The 19,264-nt window shown below is 62.2% G+C and overlaps 2 protein-coding genes across 4 annotated transcripts in view; both read left to right on the forward strand.

The window, feature by feature from the left end:
* Window positions 1–10,035, forward strand: part of LOC141956722 (uncharacterized) — a 36,956-nt gene extending 26,921 nt beyond the window's left edge. The window contains exons 21-26 of the mRNA XM_074897524.1: window positions 764–922; window positions 1,748–2,140; window positions 3,296–3,422; window positions 4,150–4,263; window positions 5,228–5,482; window positions 7,323–10,035. Coding sequence (XP_074753625.1) covers window positions 764–922; window positions 1,748–2,140; window positions 3,296–3,422; window positions 4,150–4,263; window positions 5,228–5,482; window positions 7,323–8,419 — 2,145 coding nt within the window. The 3' untranslated portion in view covers window positions 8,420–10,035. The remainder of the gene's footprint in view (window positions 1–763; window positions 923–1,747; window positions 2,141–3,295; window positions 3,423–4,149; window positions 4,264–5,227; window positions 5,483–7,322) is intronic.
* A 3,119-nt stretch (window positions 10,036–13,154) lies between these two features.
* On the forward strand, window positions 13,155–18,816 carry LOC141957186 (E3 ubiquitin-protein ligase TRIM7-like). Of its 3 annotated transcripts, none has more exons than XM_074898190.1 (7): window positions 13,155–13,563; window positions 14,828–14,914; window positions 15,207–15,437; window positions 16,274–16,296; window positions 16,434–16,696; window positions 17,030–17,062; window positions 18,160–18,816. In XM_074898190.1, exons 1-7 carry the CDS (start codon window positions 13,156–13,158, stop codon window positions 18,669–18,671), a joined length of 1,557 nt encoding a protein of 518 aa, XP_074754291.1. In that variant the 5' UTR covers window position 13,155; the 3' UTR covers window positions 18,672–18,816. The 3 variants fall into 3 exon arrangements, with proteins under 3 accessions (XP_074754291.1, XP_074754292.1, XP_074754293.1); XM_074898191.1 differs by having other exon boundaries at window positions 16,581–16,696; XM_074898192.1 differs by lacking the exon at window positions 18,160–18,816 and having other exon boundaries at window positions 17,030–17,223.
* The last annotated feature ends 448 nt before the right edge of the window (window positions 18,817–19,264 follow it).

Genomic DNA, 19,264 nt, shown 5'->3' on the forward strand with positions numbered 1-19,264 from the left:
TTCCCCCAGTCCATCCTCAGTCCTCCCCAGCTCCCCCAGTCCCTCTCCAGGTGCCTCCAGTTGCCCCCCAGTCCTTCCTCACTTCCTCCAGCCCCTCCAGTTCCCCTGCAGTTACCCCCTAGTCCTTTCTCACTTCCCCCAGCCCCTCCAGTTACCCCCAGTCCCCCTCCAGTTACCCCCAGTTGCCCCCCAGTCCTTCCTCACTTCCCCCAGCCCCTCCAGTTGCCCCCAGTCCCTCCCTAGTTGCCCCCAGCCTCACCCAGCCCCTCCCCAGTCCCCCGCAGTCTCCCCCGCTGCCCCCGCAGCCCCGCCCGGCGCGGGGGTCCGAGGGCCCCGATCCCGGGGCACCCCCCGCTCCCCCCCGAGCCCCGGGCCGTTCCCCCCGTCGCGGGGCGGTGGCGGGGCCTGGCCGGGCCGGGCGGTGCCGGCGGTGGGGGGTGGGGGTTGGGGGGGGCCCCGACGGTGCCGGCGGTGATGCCGTCGGTGCGGCAGGGGGCGCTGCGGTGGCGGCGGGCGCCCCGCTCCGCCCCGCCCGGCGCGGCCCCCGGCGCGGCCCGCGCGGCGGCGGCGGCCCGCCCGCCCCCTGCCGGCTCGGCGGGGCAGCGGCGGGGCCGGAGCGCCCGAGCGCGGAGCGGCGGAGCCGGGACCCGGAGCCGCACTCGGTCTCACGCCGCCTCCCCCTTCCCCCCCCCCTCTCCCCTCCCGCCTTGCCCCCGGTCGGGCCGGGCCGCGCCCCGCCCCGCCGCCGCCGCGCCCCCGCCCCGCCGCCGCCGCCCCGCCGCGCCGCGCCGCCCCGGGCCCAGCCCGATGCCCGGCGGCGGGCGGAGGTGAAGGAGCGAGCGGGCGCTGGATCCTCCCGGCCGCGGCCCCCGGGGCCCCGGGCAGGGAACAAAGGGCCATGGCCGAGGGGGCTCCCGCTCAGGTAAGGGCGCCCGCCGCGCCGCCGCCCCGCCCGCGGGTCGGGGCCCGGCTCCGCCGCCGCTCGCCCGGCGCTCGCGGGCCGCACGTCGGGGCGGGCCGCGCCGTCGGGGCCGCGGCGGGAGGCGGCGAGGCGGGCGGCGGGGCGGGAGGCCGGCAGGGGCTGTCAGCGCGCGGGGCCGCGGCCGCCCCCCCGGGGGGACGGGTAGGGACGGGCAGGGCCGCCGGCGGCGCGGGCAGCCCCGGGGGGGCGGCGCGGCCGGGCCGGGCCGGGCCGGGCCTCCGCGGCCGGCGGCGCCCGAGCTGCCGTCGGGGGCCGGGCCTGCCCCGTCCCGCCGCCTCCGCCGCTTCCCCCGGCGGCCGGGCCTTGCGGGTCGGGGAGCGGCGCACCCCCCCCCCCCCCCCCCCCCGCCGGCGCCGCCGCCCCCGTGACAGACCCGCCGCCCCCCCCCCCCCCCCCCCTCGGTGACAGGCCGCCCCCTTCCCGGTGTCACCACCCGGTCCCCATGGCGACGGGGCGCCCTGACAGCCCCTCGGGGTGTCCCCTCGCCGTGCCCATGGCAACGGGGCTCGGCTGTCCGGTGTCACCTCCCGTCCCCGCGGGTATCGGGGCGCCCCGCCCCCCCCCGCGCTCGCCGCCGCGGGCCCTGCCCGTCCCGTGGGACCCGCACGGGGCCGCCACCGTAAGCGGCTTAGCGGGGTCAGCGCCCTGCGGGGACGTGGCGACGTCCCCGCCGCCCTGGGGAGTGCCGGGCTCCGCGGCGGCCTCCCCGCGCCATCACCCGGGGGTGCCTTCCCCACCGTGACCCCCGCACCCCTCTGCCCGCAGGCACCGGAGCCGGTGCTGCCACCGCGCTGCCCCTCGCCCCTCCGGCCGCCGGCCGGTCCCGAGCGCACCTCGGAGCGGGAGACGCAGACGGCGGAGCTGTCGCTGACGGTGGTGGCGGCCGTGCAGGCGGTGGAGAGGAAGGTGGACTCGCATTCCACCCGCCTGCTCGACCTCGAGGGTCGGACGGGGATGGCGGAGAAGAAGCTGATCGACTGCGAGAAGACGGCGGCGGAGCTGGGGAACCAGCTGGAGAGCAAGTGCGCGGCGCTGGGCACCCTCATCCAGGAGTACGGGCTGCTCCAGCGGCGCCTGGAGAACATGGAGAACCTCCTGAAGAACAGGAACTTCTGGATCCTGCGCCTGCCGCCGGGCAGGAAGGGGGAAGTCCCCAAGGTAACGGTGTCCTGGGGTGCTGGAGCCCAGGTCTGCACCCAAAAACGCTCCCCGCGGGTGGTGTGAGCGGGGACAGACCGGGCGTAGGGGTGTCGCTGGCTGTCGTGATGCGGAGGCGGCGGATCTGTCCCTCGTGGTGTCCCGGTTTCCCCGGGAGATGGACCCGAGGGGGCAAGGTCCCCCCATACTCAGGCCGGAGGTTTCAGTTCTGCTTCACCGCGCTGCGCAGCCTGGGAGCGATTTACTCTTTCTTTTTTTTTTTTTTTTTTTTTTTAAATCCATCGTTTGGAGAGAAATCCTGCAGATTTGGTGGTTCTTTATTTTAACGCACCTTTTCTTTTAGCACTTTGGTGCTGTGGCGGGGCTCTTTTCTGCAGCAGGCTGCCGCCGTGGGGAAGGGGATCGGGGGTTTGGGGGAAGGTGGACGGGCCCCGCGCTGGCCGTTGGGCTTAAGCCGAGCGTCGGGAGGAGCCCACCATCAACAATCGGTTCCTTGTGCTTCACCACCCTCTCACTTAAAGAAAGTTCGCAGATGGGACCGTGTGGGACTGTGAATGTTGCTGGAGAGAAGCGGAGGGGTCTGGAGAAGGGGGGGCGAGACCCCGACACCCCATTTAGTGCAGGCAGGGAGCTGCGCTTCACTCTGAAGAGCTCCGCTCAGACGTGGCGCAGCATGCGCATCCTGAATTCATCCTCAGAAAGCCGCGCTCTGCGCCCGGCCGCTTTGCACACAATAACTAACGCTAACTGGGAGCCCTTCAGGCCCGGGTAGAGTTTTTCCCTTGAGTTCTGGGGTAATTGAATCTGGGGTTTTACGTCAGCTCATCAATAGAGATGAAGTCCAGCCCCAGCGCATGATTTTTATCTCCTTTAGGCTCCCTCCAGGCAGGCGCAAGCCCAATCACCTCTGCGGAGTCATCCCTGCCGCTGCGGGGACCGCAAGGAGGGAGTCAGTGGCATTTGGGGAAATCACGGTCTGGCTTCATCAAGGGAAGCGGCTGTTCAGCCGAGACCTTTGATCTCATAGAAATACGTGTTCAGGAGTTGTTTTAAACATTAAAACCAACTTGTTGACAGCCGCGAAGTAGCTGGAGCCGGGCTGGGTGCGAGCGGGAGCGAGGCTGCGGTGTCAGCCCGCGGTGCTTGTGATTGCAGGTGCCGGTGACGTTTGACGACGTGTCCGTCTATTTCAACGACAAGGAATGGGAGAAGCTGGAGGAGTGGCAGAAGGAGCTCTACAAGAATGTGATGAAGGGGAACTACGAGTCGCTGATCTCCCTGGGTAAATACGGGGTGTCCTCACCAAGGCAGGTTCTCCAGGGCTCCTCACTGTCCGCAGGCTTGGCCACCTTCCGGCTCCTCCGTGGAGATCCCCAAATTTTAAAGGGCGACTTATAAACCCAGGAGGATATTTCTAGTCTGGGCAAGGGCATCCTTCCGGCAATGCCGGGGTTTGTTCCTGGCTGAGGGGAGGCTGCCTGTGGGCAGGGAGGGGCAGGAGACCTCCCGGGGCTCCTTCCAGAGTGACTCAGTGAAAATCCAGCACCGTCCCCGTGGCTGTTGGAAGGGTTTCCCTTCATCTCCTGGACCTGCAGCGGGTACCAGCCCACGCATCCCTTCAGAGGAAACTTTTGCAGAGGGAAAAATTGTCTAATGTGGTCTTAGCTATGCTCCTTTGGGGCATTTCCTACTGAAGCTGCAGGAGAAATCCCAGCTTTGCTGGGATCAGGGGTGGAGTGTTTTTGGCTTCAGGAGAGCCAGGGATTTGCCTGAGAAGTTATAAAACTTCCACCAGAAAAACACACGGGTTGAGTTTCCTCTCAAAGGTAGTTCCTTTGTGTGTGGCACCTTGGCTCCTGCCCGTCCAGGGAGCCTGGCCTGCCTGCAGACCCTCTGCGGATGTTCCAGAGCATTTTCACTTGTCCCCCTGGGTGCTGGGGAGAGGTGGAAGCTGATAGTAGGATTCCCTGTGCAGTAATCCCTTTCTCCATCCCTCTGTCTCTCAACAGACTATGCAATTTCCAAACCCGGTGTTTTGTCTCAGATCGAGCAAGGAGAGGAATCGCGGGTCAGGAATGAGCAGGACTTGGAGGAGAGCGAGATCATGACCGATGCCACCGCAGGTCAGATGGCAGCTTAGCACAGGGGGAGTGGTGGGTTGTGTTGAGAGGAGCTGCTCGCCCCGAGGCTAAAGCAAGTGTTGCTGAGAGCCGTTTGCTGAGGAGGTTGTCAGGAGGAGCCCTGTGTGCGAGCAAGAAAGGTTTGGAGGATTAGAGGTTTGATGTCCAGGTACAGCTCAAGATATAAACCAGAGCAAGCGGAGCCGGGGGAGTTGGGTGCTAGGAGCCATCGGCAGGGGAAGCATCTGCAATCCAACCAGGTTCTCGGGGAGCCCAGCAAGAAAGGAGAATGGGGTCCCGCTGGGAAACACCACCCCACCCAAAAAATTCCTCTCCACCCTCTCTGGCTGTGTGGACGGTGCCTGGGTTTATCCCTGGAGCATCATCCTTGGGGCAAGGAACCCGGTTCCCGTCCTGCAGGCAGGGAGCTGGGGTGCTGAGGGGTTCCTCCAAGGGCAGGGCTTGGCTGGGAGCGGGGCACCAGGGACCCCGAGTCCTGCTCTGAGATAAGGGGGGGCTGATAATGATGTGTCCTAGAAGATAGGGTGTCAGCTCTGCTGCTGGTCTCTGGCCCTGGAGCTGCTGGTCGCTCTATCCCTCTGCCTGTGCTCTTGGTGATGAGAATCTTGAAGTTAAATTGAGGCCAACGGGAAGGGAAAAATCATCTGCTGCCCACAGGGAGCTGCATCCAGGGAGGATGTGGGGTGGCAGAGGGGTGCTGAGTCCCTGGGCCGGGCAGGGTGAGTCCCCTGTGCCTGCGGAGGATCCCTGGAGAGAGGCAGGAGCGTGGCAGGGATGGTTGAAGGACAAGGGATGAAAGGAGAGCCAAAGTGGCCGAGCAAATTAGGAAAAAGGGTTTACTGCTGCGGGATCAGCAGCCAGAGCTGTCTCGCAGGGATTGTTGCGAGTGGTTTCTTTGTCCTGGCTCCCGAGAGTGATGGCAAGCGGGAATCTTTCTTTGCTGCAGCTGGCATAAGGGTTGTGATCAAAACGGAGGAGCTCCTTCCTGAAGACAGCCCCGAAAACCCCGAGCTGCATGGGATGTCAGGGCAGTCAGAGGGGAGCTTCCAGAGTCCGGACGAGGAGGCAGCCTGTGAGAGCCCCTACGGCTCCGTCTCCCCTCCGAGGGACCTGCCAGGAACCAGCCTGGGTGACTCGTCCGAATACGTAGCTGACTTCAACGAGATCCAGAGAGTCATCGTTCACCACGGGAGCTGCACAGGTGAGATGCTCAGCACAGGGCACGGCCACAGGGACAGAAGGCCCAGCAGGGGCTGTGGTGGGTCAGGCAAAGGTGAGAAACGGGTGGGATGAAAGAAAAGGGTTAAACCCCCCCAGAACCAGCACAGTCTCTGAGGGCACCTGACCCGCTCCAGAGCGAAGCGAGCAGCAGCTCAGTCTTCCATGGGTGGGAAAAGCCTTTGTTCCACACGGAGACCAAGGGAAGATGCGTCTTAGGCGGCTTTTTATGAGAGCCCCAGGGAGTCCCCGCTGCCAAAATCACAGAATCACAGAAACATCTGGGTTGGAAAAGCCCTTGAAGCTCCTCCAGTCCAACCATGAACCTCACCCTGACGGTTCCCAACTCCACCAGATCCCTGAGGGCTACATCCCCCCGTTGCAGGATGTCAGCTGAGGGTTCCTGCCCTGGCATTGGTCGTGCGGAGGAAGGGTGTAAGCAGCTCAGGCGGGAGGAAACGGCGGGGTCCTGCACGTCGGCCAGCGCGGGGGTCACGCGGGGGGGTGGGTGGAGGTCAGTGGCGAGAGGGAAGGGGAAGGGTGAGGTTTAGTGGAAAGATGAGAAGATGGCACCGGGTGCTTCACGTGTAGAACCTGCCAGTCGGGTGGCAGGTGTAGGCCAGGTCCTGCAGACATGGCAAAGCGGGGAGATGGGCTGTTGGGAACAGTGGGTTCGCTGCCTTCTGACAGCTTTGTGATGGTGGGAAACAAACCAAGGCAGATGAAGTCGGGCTCTTGAGGCCCTCCTCAACTCTATCTCATGGATCCTGTGGTCTCCACATGGTTTTCTAAAGGAAACCAGCCAAGCCACCGGCGGGGCCGGAGATGATCCTCACTGACGCACAGGGCCCCAGCCGGCGGGGCTGAGCGGGAGCTGCAGCTACTCTCTGACCGGGGTGCGGGTGCCGGTGGCCGGTGCTGGAGCAGTGGTAGCCCCTGGGCCCTCAAAGGGGAAGCTCCTTGCTGTGAGGTGGGGAGGAGGACCTGGGAATGTGGGTTTTCCTCACTGACCCCTCTGTTGGAGAGGAGAGGGCTGCAGCTTTGATACCTCCTGCTCCCATCCGCTTGCCTCTTCTTGGGAAAGCGTGGCTGCTCTTCCTAGAAAAGTACATAGGCCTGGCTCAAAGTCCAGCACGGGGTGACGTGTGAGGGATCCACCGTGGACCTTTCCTCGGGGCGTGCTGGCTGCGCGTCCTGCTGCCCGTGTCCTCGATCGGGACGGTCTCACCAAACAAAGACACCAGGTCACCTCCGGTGTCGGTGACACAAGGGGGGAGCCTGGTGTGCGGCCAGCCATCCCACCCCACGCTATTTGCCTCTGGGAAGGAGGGGGGGCTCTCCCCGTGCCCCGTCGTGGCCAGGACAGGCGTTGCCTGGGGAGCAGAGCTGCAGGCCGGCAGCCTTGTGCTGTGTTTCCATCGAGCAGTGCCGCGTGCAGGGAGCGCGGTTGTAGCCCAGCAAAACGGCAGCAGATGGAGCTGCTCTGAAACCGCTCAGAGGCCTCGCAAATCCACGGTGCTTTTATCCCCCATCTTGCAGCATCGTGAAATTGCAAAATCTCTGAAAGCCTGTCCGGGAGGCAGATTGTCCGTCCTGCGTGTGGCAGGGTGCACAGGCTCGCCTTGCCACCGCGAGGGGCCGTGCCCTGTCCTAGGGCACAGGGCTCCGGGCTGCAGCCAGCTCGTGTCCAGATGCCCAGGCAGGCTGGTGCAGACAGCTCGCAGAAGCCCACACAGATATTTCTGTAGCAACCCCCTGGGTGCGTAAAAGGCCACCATGTCCCGCCTGATGGCCCTAACGCTGTTCCGGTTTTCCCCCCGCAGAGGACGGGATCGTGATCAAGACGGAGGAGGAGGAGGAGGAGGAGGACGACCCCGACACCCTGGAGCCGTGCGCCATGTTCTCGGGCAGGACCGAGCCGCCAGCGTTCCCCAGCCATGAGGCCGGGCTGGGCTGCGAGGCGCAGTGCAGCTCCAAAACGCAGCCCAGGAGCCTGGCGGCCGCCCGCGTGGGGAAGCCCCCCGCCTGCGAGAGGGACTCCGGGGAGATGAAGCCGGCCATTGCCCAGCAGCGGAACCGGACGAGGGAGAGACCCTACATCTGCCCCGAGTGCGGGAAGAGCTTCATGCTCAAGATCAACTTCATGATCCACCAGCGCAACCACCTCAAGGAAGGGCCCTACGAGTGCCACGACTGCGACCTCAGCTTCCGCAACAAGCAGCAGTTCCTGCTGCACCAGCGCAGCCACACGCGCCGGGGCGTGGGGGTCCCCCGGCGCCCCGAGCACGGCCTCAAGCCCCAGGCGCGGCCCCCGCCTCCGGGGAAGCCCTACAAGTGCTCCGAGTGTGAGAGCAGCTTCAGCCACAAGTCGAGCCTCAGCAAACACCAGATCACCCATGTCGGGGAGAGGCCCTTCACCTGCAGCGAGTGCCGGCGGAGCTTCCGCCTGCAGATCAGCCTCATCATGCACCAGAGGATCCACGCTGGCAAGAGCGAGATGGCCTTCCTCTGCCCCCAGTGCGGAAAGAACTTCACCCGGCCCTCCCACCTCCTGCGGCACCAGCGGACTCACACCGGCGAGCGGCCCTACCAATGCAGCCAGTGCGAGAAGACCTTCAGCGAGAAGTCCAAGCTCACCAACCATTACCGCATCCACACCCGGGAGCGCCCGCACGCCTGCGCCGTCTGCGGGAAGGGTTTTATCCGCAAGCACCATCTCCTGGAGCACCAACGCATCCACACGGGCGAGCGGCCCTACCACTGCAGCGAGTGCGGCAAGAACTTCACGCAGAAGCATCACCTCCTGGAGCACCAGCGGGCGCACACCGGCGAGCGGCCCTATCCCTGCACCGAGTGCACCAAGTGCTTCCGCTACAAGCAGTCCCTCAAGTACCACCTGAGGACGCACATGGGAGAGTGAGGGGCTGCCGACGGCTTCCTCTCCCTCCCCTCCCTCCCTCCATCCATCCCTCCAGCCCTCCTCTTCCTCCTCCTCCTCCTCCTCCTCCTCCTCCTCTGCTCATCTCTCCCTCCCCTCCCTCCATCTCCCCCTCACCCCCGGCTCAGGGCATGGACATCAAGGAAGCTTTGTGTGGTAGCGCCGCTGGTCTGGTGGAGACGGCTAGGCTGATTGGAAATAAATTAATTAATTAAAGCAAGCAACGCGCGGCAAAATTAAAAGATTATATATAAATAAAATTAACAGCAGCAGCTGATTTAGGGGGAATCCTCACCGTCAGAAAAAAGCAAACAAACCAACAACAAAAGAAACCTGTGCAGGGTGTTTTGCCGGAGTAGGACTCTTAACTGCTTTTTAAATCTACTGTTTGGTTTTTTTTAATAAATGTGGAGGAACTTTTTATTTGATAAGCAAACCCAGGATCGCCAAGAATTTTTTTTTTTTTTTTTTTTTTTTTAAATGCTCTGTAGGCTGATTCTGGCACAGTCACTTTTGTCCAGGAGCTCTGCAGAGGTGCTGCCTCGTCCCAGCTTTCCGGGCTGGACGCGACAGCCGCTCCGCAGCGTGTGGTGACAAGGAGTTCCTGGCCGGGGGGAGGTGAGTAATAAATAGATCCAGATGACGAGGAAGTTCTCCATGTGTCTAGATTTGAAGCACTGATAGGTGCCTGCCCGGCTCTCGGGGCTGTGATGCACTCATGAGTTATACAATAGAATAAAATACTAGTTGCAGTAAAAGAACCTTTTTCTGGTAGGACCCCATCAGCAAGGCTCCTCCAAACACTCATTCCTAGCGCTCAATCCTTCCACAGGGGCAGACACCTTTCCAGCCACGAGAGCTGCAGCGACACGCGGGAGCGGTTTGTAGATGTGGGTCTTGCCGTGGGGCTGTGATGTACCTGTGTGCACGGCCTCGATGTGATTTAATTGCTCTTCCGCTCTCTCTGAAACGCGCTGTGCCGAGCAGGCTGCCCTCGCCCTTTGCTGGCGGCGTTGGCTGCACGCTCCTAGCAGCCGGAGCAGCGGGACTCCTGCCCCAGACCGAGGAGCACATCCCGGGCTGACTCCCAGAAAAGCCCTGGCCAGCTCGGGGGTGCCTGCGGGACACCTCCCCGGGGTCCCTCGCCCCGTAGCAGCAGTGGGTGGGACACGGGTCAGTCTCCTCGCTGTCAGTTTGAGCTCCCGTCTCCAGCATCTTGGTTCTCTGCAGCCCCAGCTCGTCCTCGCCGCATCTCCTGGTGAGGTGACGCCACCTCCTTGGGGCAACGTCAGATCTCACGTTGGACAGTGGCATCAATAAGCAGAGCGATGATGGGATGAGTTGTCGGGACCCGTTCATGCCTCTGCAGAACCAAAGTCCTCACTGCAGGACTTCCCACTTGTATGAACCCCTCCTAAATTTGTGATTTACAGCCTCTTCCGTGCTAGGAAGCGCATGGAGCCACTGGCTGGTCACCACCGCAAAGAGGAGTGTTTCAGGGCTGCCAGGGCAGGCTCCAGCCGAGGTTCTGGCGTTCCTGCTGCCAGGATGGTGCCTGAAACTCCCTGGGAGCAATTTGGGGTTTCAGCTTAAACATGCTGCGATGGGGCTGATGGCTCGGGAGGGAGATGCTGGCACAGGGCGAGGGGGCCTGGCTGCAGCCCCTCAGCCAGCTGGCTGCCTCGTGCCCCTCGGGCGCTGCCCCGCGTCCCCCTCATCAGTACTAAACGCAATTAGGGGGAATAAAGAAATTAAAAGCAGAACTGACGCTGGTTCTTGGCAGCTCGTGTTCATCCTACCGGCAGTGCCACAGCCACCTTTTTGCTTCCTAAAAACGGATGGATTCAGCCTTTTTTTTATTTTGCACTTTGGTGCCCAGACTAGCAAAGAGAGCCCGTGAGGAGCCTTGGGAGCGGGCAGCCGCCTCCTCGCTGGCAGCCCCCACGCTCTGCTGGGTGTCCCTGGGCTGGCCACAGCACATGCACAGCCCGGCAGCGATGGCTGGACGCTGCCAGGATTTAACCACAGCCAGGTGACCTTCAGCGGCTCCAACATCAACAGGCTGCGGCCGCAGCCCCCACGTCGGGGTGGGGGGGGGGACAGTGCAGCCATTACTGGCTGCGGCAGGCACCGAGCTCTGGGTGGCAGAGGTGGGGGGGGGCTGCAGGGTGTGAATTTGGGGGTGGCGTGTGCTGCCAGCAGCCTCGCTGCCCCCCAAGTTGTCTGCAGGTTATCAGCACCCTCCACTTAACTGCAGGCGGGTTTGTTCAGGGAGCCCTCAGCTAAAACACTGCTTGATTGGGGGGTTAACGACACCATCCTGTAGCGGGACCCAATCTTTGGGGGCTCCTGTCCCCCAAGGTTTGGCCTGGCCCAGCAGCCACCTTGTTCTGCTGCTTTACTGCTGGGGACAGCCCAGCTGACCCCCCCCAAACCACTGGGGTCACTCCCGGGGCCCCAGATGGTGGAGGAGCGGAGCCGATGGCTGAACACGCCGGGGGGCTGATTTTGGGCACCCGCGGGGGCTGAGCAGTGCCAAGGGGACATGCCCCCTTAGCCTGCAAAGATGCACCAGGGGATCCAGGGGGGGCTCCCGGGGGGCCCCTTCTCTGCCCTTTGGGTGTTTTGGGGCTGGGGTGGGGAGCAAAGGAGACGCTGGGTGAGCTGTGGGGAGGGAAGCTGGAGCCCCCCTGTGGTGGCCGCTCGGTTTGGGGTGATTTCACACATGCAGGAGGGGGCTGAGGGAAGCGGCTCACGGCCCCGATCCTGCTCGGCTCCCGCGTGTCACAGCTGCAGCGCTGACAAAAACCCCTTCAACCGCGTTAACCCCCAACCCTGGCAGGGGGAAAGCACAAGGCCTGGAGACGGATCCTGCTCCGCGTCACCGACCCTCCCACGACGGCCTGAGCCAGGGCCAAGCTCCCCTGGCGTGTTTGAGGTTATATAGATTAAATTTTTTATTGAAGCGGGGCTGCCCCCGGCGCGTCCCTGCTCGTTCTGCCACAGTTTGCACCCGCAGCCACACTCACACGCGTGTGCCGATTTGTAAGAGGGCGATGAGGTCTCCCCTCAGCCTCCTCTTCTCCAGACTGAACCCCCCCAGTTCCCTCAGCCGCTCCCCAGCAGACCTGTGCTCCAGACCCTGCCCCAGCTCCGTTGCCCTTCTCTGGACACGCTCGAGTCATTCAATGGCCTTTTTGGGGTGAGGGGCCCAAAACTGAACCCACTCATCGAGGGGCGGCCTCACCAGTGCCGAGCCCAGGGCTCAGATCCCTTCCCTGTCCCTGCACAAACGTGCAGACTCACATCCGCATATGCACACGTCAAGACAGGAGCACACAGTACAAGACACATGCATGCCAACACATGTGCAGGTACACACAGCAACACACGTGGCCACATGCATGCAGACATACGTGCACTGACATACATACACGTGCCAACAGAGATGCATGCATGCACATACACATGCATGCACGTGTATACACACGTGTAAATATGCATATGCACCCACATACGCACCCCCTTGCACACCCTGGTGCAAAGACACACATGCACGCATCAACATGTGAGCACACTGGCACACATCCGCACATGTGACCGCACACACACACATACAGGCACATGCACATGCCAACATACACACATATGTGTGCCAGCATGCCTGCATCCATATGCACGTGTATGCACATGCCAGTGCACGGACACACCTATGCACACATGCCTGCACACGCATGCACATGCATACATGTGTGGACAGACATGCACACGCATTCATGCACACAGACATTCATGCATACACAGACATGTGCACAGAAACGTATGCACATACATGCACCCACATACGACTGCAAGACACATATATGTGCATGGACATGCATGCACACACACATGGATGCACACACATGCACATGCATACAAGCACACAATATTCACGCACACACATAAATGTTCATGGACACACATGCACACACCAGCACAGCCATGCACACACAGACATGTGCAGATGCGTAAGCACATGCATGCACGCACATATGAATGCATAATACACATGCACATGCATGCACGCACATACGTGGGCATGGACATGCATGCACACACATACATGTTCATGGACACACATGCACACACATACATGTGCATGGACATGCATGCACACACACATATGTGCACAGACATGCAGACACACGCACAGACACCTATGCACACACATGCACATGCATACAAGCACACATGCATGCACACATATATGTGCGTGGACACGAATGTACACACAGACATGTGCCCAGACACACATGCACATGCATGCACACATATACATGTGCACACACACACACACACAAGTGCCCGTTCCTCCGCAGCCCTGCCTGCAGCCCTGCCTGTAGCCTGCTCGCAGCCTTGCCTGTAGCCTTGCCTGTGGCCGGCCCTGCCCGTAGCCCTGCCTGTAGCCCTGCCCGTAGCCCTGCCTGTAGCCCTGCCTGTAGCCCTGCCCGCGGTCCTGCCCGCAGCCCTGGCCGTAGCCCTGCCCGCGGTCCTGCCCGCAGCCCTGCTTGTAGCCCTGCCCGAAGCCCTCCCCGTGGTCCTGCCCTGCCCGCTGCCCTTCCCGTAGCCCTGCCCGCAGCCCTGCCCGTAGCCCTGCCCGCGGCCCTGCCCGCCCCTCCGGGCGCAGCGTCCCGTCCCCGCGCCCTTTCCGGGAAGCGCGGCGGGCGGTGGCGAGCATGGCGCGGGCCGTGCTGGCCCTGGGCGAGAGCCTGCAGGCCGAGGTCACTTGCTCCGTGTGCCTGGAGCTCTTCTCCGAGCCCGTCATCACGGAGTGTGGCCACAACTTCTGCGGGCGCTGCCTGGCGGCCGTGCTGGGGGTCCCGCCGCGCCCCGCCGCCTGCCCTCAGTGCCGCGCCCCCGTCGCCCCCGGCTCGCTGCGGCCCAACCGCTCGCTGGGCGCCGTGGCGGGGCTGGCGGAGGCCCTGGGCGACGAGGCGCGGCGCCCCCGCTGCCCGCGGCACGGAGAGGCCCTGAGCCTCTTCTGCGAGAGCTGCCGCGGGCCGCTGTGCCCCCGGTGCCGGGAGGGGTCCCCCCACCGCCACCACCGCGCCCGCCCCGCCGAGGAGGCCGCCCGGGAGCTGCGGGTAGGGGCCGGATGGGCACGGGCGCCCCCGGGGAGAGGGGCGGGACCCTGCCCCGCTGGGGGGGCTGGGGGCGAACCCCTCGGGGCACAGGTCGGGGGATCCGCCCCGGGTAGGGGCTGGGGGCACCCTGGGGAAACAAAGGTTGGGGTTTGCTCTGGGCAGGGGCTGGGGTGCCCTCCGTGGGTTGGGGTCCCCTCAGGCACAGGTTGGGGTTCCTTCTGGCTATGGGCTGGGCGCCCCTTGGGGCACAGGTTGGTGTCTCCTCAGGGCAGGGGCTGGGGTCCCCTCTAGACATGGATCCAGGTCCCCTCCATGGGTTAGTGTCCCCTCAGGGCACAGGTCACTCCCTCTGGGCAGGGGCTGAGGTCCTCTCCATGAGTTGGGGTCCCCTGCAGGTGTGGATGTGGGTCCCCTCTGAGCACGGGCTGGGGTCCCCTTTGCGCACGTCGGGGTTCCTGTCCAGCCACGCCACGGGCTGGGGTCCCCTCAGGGTACGGGTCAGGGTCCCCGCTGGGTACGGGTTTGGGATCCCCACCTGGCCGTGGTTTGCGGTCCCCTCTGGGCACAGATTAGGGTCCCCACCTGGCCATGGTTTGGGGTCCCTGACCAGCTGCGGGCTTGGGTCCCCTCTCCCCCACCCCCTGCCGGGGCTGCCAGTTCTCCCACAGCTCCCACTGCCCGTCGCCTGCCCCCAGGAGCGCGGGTCCCTCTCGCCGCTCACCCCTCTGAGGCCCCTCCGGGTCCCCAGTGCCCAGCTGTCCCCAGCCAGGCCGCAGCGACAAGGGGACATGGTCTCTCCCCCTGCCCAGGGACATGGGTTGGGGTCCCCTACACCAGCAACTTGCTCTGCCACGGTTGGTTTCTTTTTTAACACTCCAGCGAATTCACAGAGCGTGTCTGAGACACCCTGTCACTGGAAACCTCTGCCCACAAATCCCACTTCCAACACTAAAAGCTGTTTTTCCTAATTAAAAAAAAAAAAAAGAAAAAAAAGAAAAACAAACCAACAAACCAAACCCCAAACCCACAAACTTCAGGGTTTCCACATGAGGCTATTCCAGAAATGTTTCTGCCCAGCCCAGCTGCGAGTGGGGATCTCCCTGCCTGTCTGGAAGAGGGGAGGTGGGTGGGGGCTCGGAGCTTTTCCCCTTCCCCCAGAGCAGTACTGTCCCCACAAAGGACCATTTGGTGACACCATCTCACTCCTGCAAATGTAATCCTAAAATCACCCAATAAGCCTTTTTTTTTTTTTTTTTTTCCCCAGGAGACACTCCAGGACAACCTGGATTTTCTACAGAAAGAGAAAGAAGACTTTAAGCCCGAAGGAGAGAAGCAAAGCGATGTCCTGCTGGTGTGTTTCTCTCCGCACACGCCATGCTCCCTGCGCTCACTCACCCATCTTCACGGGCACGTCCCACCTTTCCCTCTCCCTGTATATATTTATCTCCTTTTCTGACACTTTTCTCTCACCCTGTCCATCCATCCCATATATCCCTCTATCCATCCTGCTCTCATTCAGACTCTGCTGTCACCTTGGCTCCATCTCCCCTCTCCACTTTTCCAAAAACTCCTCTCCTTTTCCCCGTGCCCGGTGCCCCCCTCCCACAGCCAGAGGAGGGGACAGCTCAGGGCTCTCTCTGCAGGGGAAGGTGGCCTCCGAGCGGCAGAGGCTGCGCAACACCTTCGAGCAGCTGCAGCGGTTCCTGCAGGAGCAGGAGGGTGTCCTGCTCACCCAGCTCGACCAGGCGCACCGGGAGCTCACCGAGGAGCAATGCCAGTACGTCTCCAGCGTTTCAGAGAGGACATCGCTGCTGGACACACTGATTGCGGAGATAGAGAAGAAACGTGACCAGCCCGTGGTTGAATTTCTTATGGTGAGGCTGCATCACCCACCTGGGTGCTGTGACACCCCCAGACACCCCCCCAGAGCCTGCGTGCTGGTGGCCAGGCCGGGACAGTGCGGGGCGTGCTGGGAGTGTGGGCCCGTGGTGTGAGCTGAACACCACGGTGTGAGGCTGCCCCTCGATGAGTGGGTTCAGTTTTGGGCCCCTCACCCCAAAAAGGCCATTGAATGACTCGAGCGTGGCCAGAGAAGGGCAACGGAGCTGGGGCAGGGTCTGGAGCACAGGTCTGCTGGGGAGCGGCTGGGGGAACTGGGGGGGTTCAGTCTGGAGAAGAGGAGGCTGAGGGGAGACCTCCTGGCCCTCTGCAACTCCCTGCCAGGAGGGTGCAGAGAGGGGGGATGAGTCTCTGGAGCCAAGGACCCAGCGCCAGGCCCCGAGGGAATGGGCTCAAGCTGCCCAGGGCAGGGTCAGGCTGGCTCTGAGGAAGGATTTCTGTGCAGAAGGGGCTGTTGGGCGTTGGAATGGGCTGCCCAGGGCAGGGGGGGAGTCCCCATCCCTGGAGGGGTTGAAGAGTTGGGCTGACCCAGCGCTGAGGGATCTGGTGGGGTTGGGAACGGTCAGGGTGAGGTTAACAGCCGGACTGGATGATCTACAAGGGCTTTTCCAACCGAGGTGATTCTGTGATTCTAAGGGAAAGCCAGGATTTTGGAGAGCAGGTCACCAGAGCCTCCGGGACAGCAGTGTGACCCCCTGCCCAGTCCCCATCACCCTGCTTCATGCAGCAGGGGAGCAACTAACTCACTGGCGCGGGGTCTGTGGTCCTTCTCGGCAGGGCCAGAGCTGACCTGGTGTTTTCTCTCTTCCAGGATGTTGGCAAAACCCTGAGCAGGTATGAAACAGGCTCAGCCCCACTCTCCTCCCATGTTGCTCTTTTGGGTAGAGGTTTGGAAACTGCAGACGGGAGGGAGGCGGCTTTGCCCTGCTGAGTCCTTGGGATTTAACGTGATGTTATCTGGAACGTTGCAGCCCTGTTAGAGATGGGCTTCCTGTGCTGGAACACAGCTCCCCTGAGTTCTGCTGCTGCAGGGGATTTCCCCCCCTGTTTCCCTCCTGGTGCTGGGTGCTGGCGGACTGCTGGGGTCAGAGCTCTTCTCCATGGTGTTTCACCCTCAGCTGCGAGGCGGCGAAGGCCCCGATCCCGGAGCCGGTTTCCCCGGAGCTGCAGAGGACCCTTGAGAGCCTCTCTGAGACGAGCCAGCTGGTTGTGGACGCAGTGGCCAAATTCAAAGGTGAAGCAAAGAAGCAGCAAGCGATGCCTGGCTGTGTCTGGGCCCCAGGCGGGCGTGCTGCTGTCCCGGGGCACCAGGCACTGCTGCTGTCTTTGTACTGTGCTTCCCCTGGGCTCGGCTGCAGTGGGAGATCCTCACTGCCTGCTGCCTCTCCCCCAGGGTTTGGGAGCAAAACACACCTGCTCCTGACAGGACCTGTCTCTGAGATGGGCTTTGCTGGAGCCTGGGGCTGTGGGAGCTGGGGACCGAGCTCTGGGTCTGGCTCGCGGTGCTGATGGGGAGCAGGAGAGATGCCGTGAGAGAGACTCATGCATCTTCCTTTCCTTCCTCTAGTGGACCTGCTGAGCAAAATCGACAGAGAAAGGGGTGAGTTTCTGGAGCTGATGGGCGCAAATGAGGGTGAAAAGCTTTCCAGAATGAGTTTCCTTACATCCCTGCACAGAGATGGGCTCAAGCCACATCATCTAAATCCAGGGTCTGTCTAAATCCATGTCCCTTTCTTTTGACTAGGCCTGTTATAAAAATCCAGCTCCGTCCCCATGCCAGGCAGCATCCAGCAACGTTGTCCTCTAACACCAAACAGGGGCTGGGACAGCACGAAGCCCTCGGCTTCCCTGTCTCTGGAGACTTTATTCTTATACCGTGATGTGTAAGGCTGTGCCTAGTTAAGCAGAGGGGCTGTAGGCATTTTGAGCTGGCTTTTAGGCACAGATCAGAAAGGCTTTTGCAGATGCTCAGGGTCTGGGTGGTCCTGGCATCATCACAGGTGCTGTTTGTGCTAAGGCCGGTCTCTGCCCTCTGTTTTCAGGATGAGGGACCTGATGTGCCTCAGTTTCCCCCACGCTGTAGTTCCCACCGTGAGCCGGGGCCCCAGGGGTTTAGCAGAGGGCCTGGGGGTGGTGGCACTGCACAGTGACACCACTGTGGCCTTGTGGGACGGCCGCGGGATGGCAGCAGAACATCCCACGTGAACGGGCGGCTCCAGCTCCGCAGCGAGGTTGTCTGGTCACTCGGCAGAGCAGGGTTAGGAGCTGGTTTTCCCTTTGGTGAGCATTAATCCCCCTTGTCCCTGGAGCAGGGCCCGGCCTGGCACCACTGCTGTCTTCCTCACATCCACAGGGACACACTGCTCCTCCACACCCAGCCTGGCTGCAGCTCCATCACGCTTAGACCCAGCACTATCCAGCACAGGATTAGCAAAGTGGGTTTAGCAAAGTCTGCAGTGTCTGTAGGGACGCTGCTTGGCTTCAGTCCTACTTCAGGGAGCATTGCTTTGCCCCTGGGGGCTGCTGTGGAGGGCAGCGAGTCTCCCGTGCCACCCGAGGGGGCTGTGGGCATGCGTTTGCAGGGCACGAGTGCCTGTGTTGCTCACAGAACAAGTCCCAGCCCCGTGGAAGAGGAGGGAGAGGTGCTGGTCCACTCCTTGGCAGGCCACGGACTGATTTTTCTCTGTCATGCATTAGTGAAGGTGACACTGGACCCCGAGACAGCCAGCTCGGACCTGACCCTCTCAAAGGACTGCAAAACCGTGCGGCTGGGAGACAGACAGCAAAACCTCTGCGACACCCCCAAGAGATTCACAGGCAGCCCCAGCATCCTGGGCTGCCCAGGGTTCACGGGCGGGAGGCACTACTGGGAGCTGGAGGTAGGGGACGGGGACAGCTGGGCCGTGGGGGTGGCTGTGGAGTCTGTGCGGAGGAAGGACTCACTCAGCATGGCCCTGGGGAAGATCTGGGCCCTGCGGCTGGACTGGAACGGCCAGTACACGGCGCTGCACATGCCCCCTGCCCTGCTGGAACTGAAGGAAGAGCCCCGGAGAATCAGGGTCCACCTGGACTATGAAGCGGGCCAAGTGACCTTTTACAATGCAGAGAACATGACGCAGATCTTGCAGTTCAAGGCCTCCTTCACCGAGAAGGTCTTCCCATACTTTTGGCTGTGCTCACAAGAAACCTATATCCAGCTGTGTGACTGAGGGGCTCAGATGCTTCCCAGTGCCCTGCCTGTGCCCTTGGCCAGCTGAGCAGGCATGGGAATGGTGCAGCATCGCGTTGCAAACTCGCTGCAGCTGTGCCTGGGCTTGATCCCCTCTGCATGTTGGTGCATCTCTTCCTGCCAAGTCCTTTGGAGCATTAAAGATGTGTTGTGCTGCCTGGGGGTGTCTGCATGCTGGTATCCTGGCCTGTCCAGGTCTCTCTGCAGAGCCTCCCTACCCTCGAGCAGATCAACACTCCCACCCAGCTGGGTGTCATCTGCAAACTGACTGAGGGGGCACTCGATCCCCTCGTCTAGATCATCAATAAAGATGTTAAACAGGAGTGGCCCCAATACCGAGCCCTGGGGGACACCACTCGTGGCTGGATTTAACTCCCTTCACCTCAACTCTTTGAGCCCAGCCATCCATCCAGTTTTTTACCCAGCAAAGCATGTGCCCATCCAAGCCATGAGCAGCCACTTTTGCTGGGAGAATGCTTTGGGAAACGGTGTCAAAGGCCTTACTAAATTCAAGGTAAACAACACCCACAGCCTTTCCCTTATCAATAAGCAGGTCACTTTGACTCGGTGTGG

Source organism: Athene noctua, chromosome 2 (genome assembly GCF_965140245.1).
Source record: "Athene noctua chromosome 2, bAthNoc1.hap1.1, whole genome shotgun sequence".
In the NCBI taxonomy this organism is placed as follows: domain Eukaryota; kingdom Metazoa; phylum Chordata; class Aves; order Strigiformes; family Strigidae; genus Athene; species Athene noctua.